The 12,398-nt window shown below is 42.4% G+C and overlaps 1 protein-coding gene across 8 annotated transcripts in view; it reads left to right on the top strand.

Annotated features, from left to right (window-relative positions):
• The window catches only part of IL1RAPL2 (interleukin 1 receptor accessory protein like 2), a 372,128-nt gene extending 367,558 nt beyond the window's left edge, over positions 1-4,570 (top strand). For all 8 annotated transcript variants that reach the window (XM_057425174.1, XM_057425177.1, XM_057425171.1 and 5 more), the window contains one exon: positions 1,853-4,570. In XM_057425174.1, coding sequence (XP_057281157.1) covers positions 1,853-2,550 — 698 coding nt within the window. In that variant the 3' untranslated portion in view covers positions 2,551-4,570. The remainder of the gene's footprint in view (positions 1-1,852) is intronic.
• The last annotated feature ends 7,828 nt before the right edge of the window (positions 4,571-12,398 follow it).

Raw genomic sequence — 12,398 nt, 5'->3', positions numbered from 1 at the left:
GTTTCACCAGTTCTGCTTATCATTTTCTCATTGTTGCTGATTCTCTCCCCTTTCCGCTGCCTCTCCCATGGATTTTAATGTTGAATTTTTTTTCATTAATGAGTAACTATTTTACACAGAGCATTGTGGGGGTTTTCCTCATGAAATATTTTAAGGAAAAAAAAAACGACAAACAAACTGTAAATGCTGCATGATTAAAGAGTCATAAAACATTAACTAAAAGTCAGGATTGTTGCATAGACATTTGTAATGTACGCGTATGTCTTAAATTTTTGTGTGTCTGTGGGATGTTTGCAATTGCCTCTTTTTTCCGTTTGTGAAAGAGATTCTTCTTGCTGCTAAGTGGTGAAATAAAACATCGGTAAAGGCAGATTCGGTGCTAACTATGCCTTCAGTCTCATGAAAATAAGCTATTTCAGAATGTTTCTATTTTGTAGCTATTTACTTTACTGGAAGTGGTGTGAATAAGCATGCTGTGGTATGGTGCCTGGGACTATAAAAATGAGTCACAGATGTTGATTAATGATGTTATTTGTAATTGTTGTTCCTGCTAGAGGGCAGTGTGTGTAAGAGAGGCCCTGCCCTGTGCTGAGTAAAGATCTGTTCTGTGCAGCTCTTGTGTCCAAGTCTTCATTTATAACACATGCTTCTCTTCTGTCGTCAGGCAGCACATTCGGAGTAGCATGGTCAAGAGGTTCATGTAGTTTTAAAAAACCCTGTATCCTGTCTCTAAGCTTGCAGTCATAACGTTGTGCAACCAGTGAACACTTTTCTGACCTTAGTGGGGCTTTTTCAAGTGATTTCATTTTTGTGGTCTTGACCCAAAACCCATTGAAATTTGTTGAAGTCTGTTCATTTGAATGGGTTTCGGGTCAGGTCTGTAAGTAGATCTCTTTCCCATCCTGTTCCATGGCAGACAAGTGTAATTGGCTTCTCTTCCCTACCATCCCTGGGTCAAGTGAAACTCAGGCATCCAAGTCCAACTTCAAGAGTATTTTGTAGTTCAGTAAGCTGACATCATGGAGCTACTGATGGGGCTCGCATTTCTACTTACAGCGATTGTTTGCAACTATTTGGCACACGTGAATAAAAGAAGAATACTACTTTCTTTGTCACTGATGTCTCAACAAATAAATACCTCCAATATGTTTAAGTTTTCCATTTGTTCCTGTCACTTGTGAAGTTTCTGTTAATACCATGGGGTACATAGAAGCACAGGTTTGTGATATTAAAGCAGACCATTGGGCCACAAAGAATGTTATTGTACTTTTGTGGTCAATACCTAAGGAGAAAAGAGCTACTACCGTGATGCTTCTATGGAATAGCACAATTTCTGCATGCGATGAGGGTTGTTTTCTTTCTGACTCTTGCAAGTTACGGTTCATACACCCTCCAGCACCCACATGTCCTTGCATCTGACACACAAGAACTGCTTCCCAGAGTGTGCTTCCCTCAATGCAATGTTGATAGTAACCAGAGTTAATGTTAAAATTTACACAAGCACTACATTGATCTTGACCTATATTTTTCCAGTAAGTGAACTGTGTATTTTTGATCACTAATGCATCTACACTGTTAGGATATTATGTAAATGTCATTCTGTTGTGATGAAAAGGGAAAAACAGTAAAGGATGGAGGGTGCTATTTAGGAGTTTTCTAGATGTACTTCATAAATAGAAATAGTTCTGATACACAATTCTATTTTTGTTGGAGTATATTGTGAAATGCCCCTTGTCTTAAATGGCATGGAATAGTAAGCTGTAGGATTTTGTTATACTTGATTGCAAGCCTGATGTTTTGATACAATAGACTTCTTTATTCTTTACTCTTTCTCTCTTTCTATAATTTGTAGCCTACATTGAAGATCTCACAAGATGTGTTGAACAAAGCAGAAGACTCATTATCGTGTTAACTCCAGACTATGTTCTCAGGAGAGGATGGAGTATATTTGAGATGGAAAACAGACTTCATAATATGCTAGTCAGTGGAGAAATCAAAGTTATTTTGATTGAGTGTACTGAATTAAAAGGGAAAGTGAATTATCACGAAGTGGAATCTTTAAAGCACACCATCAAACTTCTCTCAGTGGTCAAGTGGAAAGGACCAAAAAGCAGCAAACTGAACTCTAAGTTTTGGAAGCGCCTAGTCTTTGAAATGCCAGGGAAGAAAAAGGAGGTGGTGTCTCGACATCAGGTCCTGGATTCTGCAGAGCAGGGCCTTTTTGGAGACCTCCAGACTGTACCCTCTCTTGCCGTCACAGGCACTTCTGCCACATTAGTAGAATCACGGGCTGATTTAACTGATTGCCATCAAGCAGACTCTGTGCATATGAGACATTACTGCAGAGGATATGAATATGATGTGTCAGCAGCAACATTGCCAATAGCTTCCATCAGCAACCATCACACGTACTGTAACATACCTTTGACACTGCTAAATGGACAGCTACCTCTTAATACTGCCATGAAGGATCCCCAGGAGTTGCACAGGAACAACCCATTGCTACCTTTATCAGCAAAGGAGCTTAGCTTCACCAGTGATATTTGGTAGTGAAGATCAGAACTCTTGAGATGCTTCATGACCACCATGAAGACACGTTTTTAAAGAACTTTGCCCTAACCCCATGGGGTTAGAAAACACTCGAAGCAGCGGCACACTTGTTTGCTTTTCTACTTGAACTTTTTTGTTTACATTTACAGATTATGACAAAGGGGGCATTCTTTTGTAACTCGGTGATGTCCTTCCTGTCTTTTAATGTACAGTTTTATTGCTTCTTTCAAAAGGAGGAGGGGGGGTAGAAAAACCACAACCCATCATTTTACAGTAGGTTTACAATCAGGGATGGATAAAAGGTTACTGTGTATGATCTCCAACATCCACACATATTTAAGTAATAGTATTCAAAATACACAGTTCTTGGGTTCTTCATAAAGACTTCAGTACAGTTTGAAATTCTAATCATGTAACGAAAAGGATTATCTCCTGCACAGACCGCAAGAGATGAATCATTCCCAAAAGGAAGGGGGAGGAAACCTCCCGGTAACATTGTCTCGCAAATGCATTTTAGAAGATGACCAGCTGAAACAATGCAGATGAAGCTTTATCAGTAAAGTGCATAGTAACAGTTACTGCAGAATAAATCACCTGCTCACAACAGCATCTCTTCATTTTATAACTGAGGCATGTTGTATTCCTAGTCAATGGTTAGCAATGTGGTTTTATTTAACAACTTACTCGTGTATTGGAGGATGTTTAGGAGGATTTAAAACACTTTTTCTGTTGATTATAGAGCATTTCACGATTTTTTGCAGATTTTTAATGCCTTTTTTTTTAACAATTTAAGTAAAAAATTATCTGTCAGTCAGTTCATTAATCTGAAATTTCTTAAGATGTCTTGAGCTCTTTTAAGATTTGTAGCAAAGGCAATGTAATTTTACATAGGATTTTTTTTCCAGTATCAGTAGTTACAGTTTGAAATTAACTTTTTTTGTGAGAACATCAGCAATAGAAAATAATTATCACAGCAATATTCAGAGACAAAATGTTGAATTATTCAGGTTTATTGGTAGTATGACTTCAATTTCAGTGATAATCACTGGAGAGAGTTCCCTCTCTGTGTTTATCTACCTGTCAGTTTATGTACCTTTTAAATACAGCTGGAGCAGGAACGTTTCTGCTGTCTGTGCAATGAGAGAAAAGTGATCTTTTTAAGCAGCTGGTAAGGTCTTGCATCTCTCCCTTACATGAATGTTCCCATCAGTCAAATAGGGCACTGTCGTTTACTTTTCATGGGAGACATTCTTGCTGCCTGTGGATGAGAAGTGTTATACACATACTCAGCATCAGGCATTACTGTCAGCGAGTTGAGTTTTCTTTTTACCAGTATGTCTCATGGAGATGTCCGAACTCAGTTGATTAAAGGTTGCAGAGTCAGACCATAGAGAGTATTCAAGGCAAAAGCTCTAAATAATGAAGACAGAAGCCAGTTTTGCAGGTTTTGGCACAGCTTTAATGGAAACACAGTAGACATGAGAATTTTGTCTCAATAAGATCTGCTGTATCAAGTTCCCAAAAATATTTTTATGGCAGGCAACCTTGCCTGTATTCCAGTGTTTTTAGCATTGTTCTCTTTGATTGCATGAATAAAAGTTAGCACTCTGCACTCAGCTGCCTGTGGTTTCATCAGCAAACAAGTTCAGTAAATCCTTGATATGGTTCCTAAATTGCACCCTACAGCCAAATGGAAACAAACACTGACCTAAGACTTAAAAGTATCCAGAATTGGCCCAAGGACTATGAGAATGATCTCAAATGTGCAATAATTCATAGAGGTCGGAATTTTTCCATTGCTTCTTTCCCTTGTTCTTCAGTCTGTGCCCTCTTTACACCAGTTATTGTCTGTAAGATTTTTATTAGGTTCTAAATAATAGTTGTTCTCTTGATTTTTTCCTAGCATTATTATGCCTTTGACACTAACACTGAAAATGGAAATCTAGAAAAGATATTATTACACAGTATAGAACTCTAACTTGCTCTTTTGTGAAGTTAAGTTCTGAACATATAGGTGTTTAATATACCAAGAAAGTGATTTTACCTCCATTATAAATCTCTGTATTTCAACCTCCTCCCAGAAACTTACAAAATTTGCACTGTTTTCTAAGTGTTACAGACTGTGTTTACACTGGCTGTGTTCTTTAATGCAAAGTGTAATTTAAAAAAGAAAAAAAAACAAAACCCAAAATGAAAACCCTGCATGAAAAGAGCTGCATATGTTCAAATGAAAAGCTGTACTTTTCATTATTTTCCTTTCCACATTCCTCAAGAATCTGGTTAATTCACATAGAATGTTCAGTGAGATTTGAAACCTACTCGTTCTGTATGAAGCATGCAAACTCCAAAAGAAGAAAAACAAATACCTATGCAGGTTGGTCTGCTTCTTTTATTTATAATGACTAAATATGGGTAGCAAGTTAATTTACCTGATGATAATATGTCTCTTAGAGCAGTAGCTATTCAAAAGCAAAATGCAGTCATGTTTGCATTGAGGTAATATGAAAAGAACAGTTTTTCTGTCATTTTGCAAAAGCACATGATGTGTCTGTATTGGTATCTTTTAGTTTTAGATGAGAAGTCACAATCTGCTTTAAGATTTCAAAGTGTGTATTGAGTACTGCGACAATATATACATGAATCAGAACCATTGTAACCCCTCTGCTTGTAGTATGGGAATGGGACCTGAGCTCAGAGAGCCTCTCGTTGACTCGGTTTTGTGTAATAGAGGTGTGCCATGCTCGAGGTAGCACTTAAGGACTTGGAAAAATACTGTCAGACAGTGCAGTGCATCCATCAGTGGGACTTGGGTGGCGCAGAGACCAGGAGCTTGTCCCACTGTGAAAATGCACTCCAAAGCAACTCCCCAGTGGGGTCAGTCCCTTGTGAGACGGCAGTGACAGCTGAGTCAGGGCCTTGGTGGCAAAAATGTGCTAGCTCATTCATGTGAAATAGAAATAAAAGGGCATAAGGGCATTTTGCATTCCTCTGACTCACCAAAGCCTTGTACTTATTCAGCTGGATTTATTGGGGAAGAGGCCAGGGCACTGCCCTGGCAGTGGTTGGTGCTGCCTCTCACTTGTGCAGCCCTTGCCAGCCCCGGTGTTAGGCTGTGCCCTCACAGGGATTAAATCACCAGCAGCAAACTTGCAGCCATGTGGGGCTTCTGGTTTGGGATGTTCATTTTGAAGATGGTTTGTTATGGTGTTTGGAAACTACTGTTTGTGTACTTACCTTTGTGTGTGATGTGCTTCTGAAGCAATTATGGTTTGAAGGTTATATAAAAATGAGCTAGAAATTGGAAACCTCTTCAGCCTCCACAGATTTTATGTTCCTAAAGAAAGTTCAGAGAGAAAACAGTAATTTTAAGTTTAGTAACAAAGCAGAATGAATATTGACAGTTCCTGGGGGCTGGACTGGTACTTTAATAATTAATATTCCTTTCTCTAGGCAGTAGATGAGAAACCCGTATAAAGATATTGCCATACTCTGCCTACAGGTCTGCTCCAGACCCCATCCAAGCCAACACAAAGCATTCCATCAAATTCAACAGACTTTGGATAAGGCCATAAAACATTAGGTTTATTGTGTACAGAGGAATGAAAAAGACAAAAGGGGGAGAAAGAGGTGAAGAGAGTAAGAGGCATTTTCTTATTTAATATGCCTAAAATCAAGCTTATTTTTGTCCCTGTTTGGTGTGGATATGCTCCAGGACTGTCCAGCCTTGGGAAAGGAATTTTGTTCATTCTTTGTTGTAAACAAGATAAGGACTTGGGAACAAATAACAGATACTTTTAGGGGAGAAAAAAAGAAAAAAAAAAGTCATTATTTTGAAGAGCTGCTACTCTGCTCTCAGTAGCTCCTTTGATTCAACAGGCTTTGGTTCATCCGAATGCATAAGCACATACTTAAATTCAGTGAGAAATACTTTATGAGCAGGGGCCTGGAAGAGTTGTTCAGTGCCAGAAATCATGGCATTCAGCAGCCTTTAGCATTGTGCCCTTATGGAAAGCCTCAGAGCAGCTTTTCCATTCCAGTCCCTGAATAGATGCAAGTGTTGTGGCAGAACAGCTGTCACATCTCACAGTCCTGGTTACAAAGAGAGAACGTCTTCAGTGCTTGTTAGCCTGGCAGTGACATCTCCCTGGGATCTCAGTCATAGATGGGACAACAATGGCTTTTTCAGTGTGTCCCAGCTGGGTACCTGGGAGCTTTCCCCATGGGGACAGCATGGTTGGAAGTGTTCTCTGCAAGAAGCTACTTCCCTGCAGGATTTCATGCATCTTCTCTTGACCACCATTCTTCTTTTGTACACCCTTTGAAGTTCATGCTGGAGTTGCAAAGTTACCAGTATACAAAGAACTAAGTGGAGAGTGTGAAGAAGAGAGAGGAAGAAGGAGAGCAGTCAGAGTCCAAGGGTTCTGCAGGCAGAAACACTGATCCAGTGATGCACAATGACAGCTCTTGCATGAATGCATCATGTTTGTCCACTCTTCAATGGATGCTGGGCAAAGTTCCGCAGAAGAATAGAATTTCTTGCCAGAACCTTCCTTCAGAGCCCTTGTCTTGGTAATTTAAAAATTAAATTTCAGTTTCCTTTTGGATGGGAAACTTCCTTGGCTTCTTCCACAGGAAAAAAAAGCCAACCAAAGAAACCCAAAACCAAACAACAAACCAACCTACTTCTTTGCATGCATGGAAATTCCCCACTAATGCTTTCTGCTGGTGTGAAACTTGCAGGTAATGCCAGAAGTGTTACCGGATCACCTCCGGTGAGGCAGAGGAGGTAACCGGTTTCTGCAGTGCAGTAGGTCCCATCGCTGGAGGCTGCAACATTTGGCTCTGGCACTTTGGCAAACCAGACTAACTGCTTTCGCCATTGCCCCCTTCCACTTGGTCTTGAAAGTATTTGAAGGAGTTGCTATTGCTCCGTTCCCTCCATGGTCTTGAGAGTATTTGAAGTTTTGGAATGTCATGAATAGTAGTGATTAAAACAATTCTATTTTGGTACTAGTTAGTACAGCAAATGTTAAAAATGTGGGATTTGGGGTAATTTGTTACAGAAAGAAAGCAAAACTTGAAAGTGGAAAGCAATGGTACATCATATTCTTGCAAAAGCAAAGAACAATGTTCTGAAATGTACTGTGCATCCCTGAAGGAATGACCTGAAGTGTGGGGAAGGAAGGACAGCTTTGTGGTACTTACTGCAAGGGGCCATTTGATCCTTTCAGTGCCACTGGAGAAATTCAGAGGCTTAAGGCTGCTCCAAAGAGGCATAAAACAATGTCTAAAAAAAGGAAATATCTAGTAAAAGTTACCCAGCTTTGCCAGGATATTTGTCATTTGAATATGAAACAGTGGCACTGCCAATAGGTGCAGAACACAACCTGTCAGCATCTTCTCTTTGCAATACCATTGTACAGCTACAGACCAAACAGTAAAGCAAATAATAATAACAAAAATACAGCCTGTCAAGCTGAGCCAGATTCTCACGGTAGGTATTCTATAAACAACTTCTCTAATTCATTTTGATAGAGCGTAATTGGCTTTACAAGGTTTTAAGAGCTTCTCTTCAGGACAGACACAAAGACAAAACTAATGTATTTTGTACTAGATGAGTTTTGCAATTTCTCGTAAGACTGTAAAATAACTCCTTTGTACCCAGCTGTGGGTGGTAAACGTTTTCCTAGCTGCAGGTTTCCGCTATGGGCGTGCAGAGTGGTTTGCTGGAGTGAAAGCACCAGCAGCTCCTGCTGAACCCATCAGAGGTTGTAGATGAAGAGGGCTACATGTGAGTGCAGTGGGGTACCCACCGTGCTCAGGTGTGGCAGGGTGGGCTCAAGTGTTAGGCTGGGCAGTGCTCAGAGAATACAGAATATAGTTCAGGCTATGCTCATTCCAGTTAGAGGGGGTTGCAAAGTCTCTGGTGCCCTCTTTTAATGGAGAAATGTAGGCAAGGCAAGGCGGAAATGAAAATTGTCAAAGGAAGAAATGTGCACCTCATTTCTTTCTAAGCCCAAATTATTTGGGATTCAGAGCATGCCCTGGGATTCGTGATGTGGAGGAGAGAATTAGTGACTCTCATGCAGAGAGCACAAGGGGCTGTGCTTTTACTACCAAGACATATTTTCATGAGAAATCCAGACCCTGAAATGGCCTAGACAATGTAAATTAGCCCCTTATGAGGTGACTCAGGAAGAGAAAGTCTAATGAGATGTGAAGAAGCTTTTAAAGTACAATATACTCTAAATCAGTGTATGTATGTGGCTTAAAAGTAACTTCTGTCAGCACCTAAAAGGGATCGTTTAATACTTTGTCCCCAAATAACATTAGAGACTCCATATTCTGTGCAGGCTGCACACAAAAAATTAGCATCTATTCCACAAATTATAACAACCTTTAAAGCCCTTAACAGCTCTTTGATTAAAAGATATCAAAGGCTTTATGATCATGAAACAATTAATCTAACACCTAACTCCACGGGGGAAGTTCTTTCATCCTCCTTTTAGTAAATGAAAAACAGGGTTAAGGATCTATTTTGCCCAAGATCCTAGTAAATACCAAAGGCAGAGCTGGGGCCATGTTCACTGCCTCCCAGTCTGGAGCTCTGACCAGTGGATAATATTCCCTGGGCTGGACTGGCAGCTTCCCAGTGAATGCCTTGTCCCAGCTCAGTGGCTGTATCGTCTCGACCAGCAGAAAAAAAGCTTGTTCCAGTCTGCATGAACAACCTCAGGCTGTGCCTGCATGGGTCACACCACGGCTGCTTTGGGGAGCACAACACAGGTCTCCCAGAGTGAATCCTAACACTTCCCTGTGGGATCAGCTGCTCACTGCGGAGAGATGAAAAGGTAGAAGCTAATCATCAGCGGTGAAGTGACTTTGGCAGGACACAGACTGACGAGATGACCAGCCTGAACCCAATATTAGAGCTCTGGATTTTCTACTGCCAAACTCAGGGAAGATCTGAACAAAGTTCAAGCTTCACTGCTAACACCCTTCAACATAACGAACAGAGCAAGCATCTGTGATGTGACAGTGCCAGTCTGTGAGGGAAGCTTCAATCCAGAGCCAGTTTCAGTTACCCTTCTGAACAATTTCTGCTTGCAAAATGCCTCAACCAATGCAGGTGTAGGTGTGTCTTGGTGCAATTCAAAGCAGCCCCTTCACTATGCAACAAAAGACTGGGGCCTGAGACAGCAAAATGAAGGAGGATGTCTGTGAACTTGGTCGACTTGGCTTGTCCTTGGCAGATTCCCCCTGCTATGAAATACAGGCATGAGGGCCCAGTGAGAAGAGCGACATGGCAGAGGCAGTCGCCCTGGGTGAGTGTGTCTGAAAGGTGGCACAAAGCAGTGATTTGGGGTAGAGAAGGGCAGGAGCTGAGTGCGTGAGGGGCTGGAGCACACCACCTCTTGCCTAGAAGACATTCCCATTCTGGCAGCTGCTGGGGATGTGTAAGGCATGGGTGCTGCTTGAATGCAGTGCCATCAGCATCTTGTGGTCACTCCAGCCTGCTCTGAGACCCATGAGAGGGCTTCCAAAACTATAGTACCAAATTCCTGAGTTCCCCATGGTCCAAAAAGAGTTAAATCCTATCTAAGTAGCTCTGCCTCCAAACAGAAACAGGCTAATAAAGGAAACAGCAGTCATTAATCCAGTAACCTGTTTTAAATCCCTTTCTAAACCATTAGCTGTACTTTGTAAACTCATCATCTTACTTGTCTTCAAGATACTGAAGTCCCTCGAGAGTGCATAGAAATAGCATTGTGTGTAGCAGGGAGTGTTTTATGCACAACATAAAGCTGGTTGCGGTCATACAGATGAAGTGGGAGATGAGGCCTTAAGTAGCCGCTGGCGAGGTCTGGGTGCTGCCACCCATGGGAGGAGGTGAAGACAGGTGCCTGCAGGACACCAGGAGAAATCTCCCCTACTGCACCACAAGCATGGGGATGGATCACTGGAGCCATGCAGTGCAATGGGCAGAGAACCCCCGTGCCCCGCGGGCACCTGAGCATTGTGGTGGCGCATCCGCAGTCAGCAAAAGAGAGGCAGCCGATGACAAGGGCTTCTCTTGCAACATACAGCAGTGTAACCTTTGAGCTGCTAATCATTTTTCCTTTTTGGCAGCCAAACAAATGTTACGAAAGAGTAATTCTCAGCATCCATTGTACCCTGAGGGTTAACAAACATGTGTAAGAAGAGCTCCAGATAGAGAGCTGGCAGCCTCTGCTTCTCCTTTAGTGTGCGGAGAGCTCCACTGAGACTTGAGGGATGATGGGAGTTGTCTTTTGTTCTTTTTTTTTCTTTTTTTGAGAAATAAGGTCACAGAAATTGCCAGAGGAGCATGTGGAGCGAGTACAGCAAAAGCACAGAAGCCTGTTAGAGAAACTTCCTGATTTTAGAAGCCTGATTCTTGTTATTTTACAGTAAGACTGTAAAACACAGACTCTTCCCAAGGGAGCTGGGGGAAAGCGTAGTGGTTTGTGCAGGGCAGTGACAGAAGCTGAGGCGGGAGTGGGCAGAAGGGCAGAAACCAGTGTGTTCGTGTGAGATGGATGTCACACACTAATGTTACACACTAATGCACTGCAGGGACAGAGCTGGCAGCCTCCTTACCATGGGGACGTGCAGTGCCCATCGCACATCAGCTGCAGGCTGGCTGCCCAAAGCTGCTGCCATCCAACTGTCACCTCTTTGTGATCCTAGTTGCTGATTGTGGCACAGTTTCTACTGGATAGGCCTGGACCTCTCTCTTGGCAGCCTTTTCCCTTTGCTCAGCAAAGAGGCTGAGGCTAGAGCAAGCCCAAAGACCAAATGAGTGACTGGTGTTGGCAGGGCAAGGGTACGGTGTGCATGGGGTGGCATGGGGATACCTGTCTTGAGCCAGCATCCAGGACACAAGGGTTCAAGTGCCGTTACCTCCTCAGCAAAAGATAAACCAGTATTTCAATACACATGTCCACCAGGCCCCAAAACCTCACCAGTGTCTAATTTCTAATACTTAACTCCCCTTGAGCCAGCAAACCCCACAGGGTGGCAAAGCTACAAAGTCAGAGGGAGACTAAAATATCACGAGGAATCCTCATCAGGAGCAATTTAACTTGTAGCAAGGTATTAGCTTCTTAAATAGTACTTGGAAGTGGGGATGTGAAAGCTGTGTTTTCAGAGTAGCTGAAGCAGAACAAGCTCAGATAATCATCAGCCTCAGAGTGTCTGTACGGCTTTGCCTGTCATCTCTGGGAATGAGACCTCCCCTGGGCTCACCTCCACTGCCCCAGTCCCAGGTTTGCTGTGCTATCACTGCTGACTGTCAGCCACCCTGCACAGGCACCACACCGTTTTCCTGGAGATTTCATGTTTCACTTGTTCTTTGCTTTGAGCCATGCAGGACAGTTCCCTGGCTGTGGGAAGGGGAAAACTCCTTACGGGCTGCTTGAAATGCAGCACTGGGGCAGCGAGGCTTATTGTAACATTTAGAAATCACATTTTGTGATATTTGGTTAAGTCAGGAGCTTACCTGGTAACACCAAGAAACGAGGCAAAGGCTCTAATGACAGCAGGATCAGACCCCAGCCTGCAGCCTGGGCAGTTTCCATACGCAGCAAGATGAACTCAGCATACATGTTAGCTGTGAGCGCTGATGAGAAGCTTTGTTAGGATAGAGCAGCATTTCTTTAACTTTGCTCTCTTCCCTACAGGCTGTGGAGGAAGTGACTAACTCCTGAGCAGGCAGTCATGGACCTGGTGAGAGATTTCAGGTATGTGTTGGAAGGTAAAACCGTGCTGGTGCCCTGTCTGATCTTGGTGATGTTAGTCAAGCATAAGTCATAGCGCTACACCTAAGA

The sequence above is a fragment of the Pezoporus wallicus genome, unplaced genomic scaffold (genome assembly GCF_028554395.1).
Source record: "Pezoporus wallicus isolate ANWC-B61680 ecotype Strahan unplaced genomic scaffold, APGP_CSIRO_Pwel_v1 scaffold_6445, whole genome shotgun sequence".
Lineage (NCBI taxonomy): Eukaryota > Metazoa > Chordata > Aves > Psittaciformes > Psittacidae > Pezoporus > Pezoporus wallicus.
This window is presented reverse-complemented; position numbering and strand designations above follow the sequence as displayed.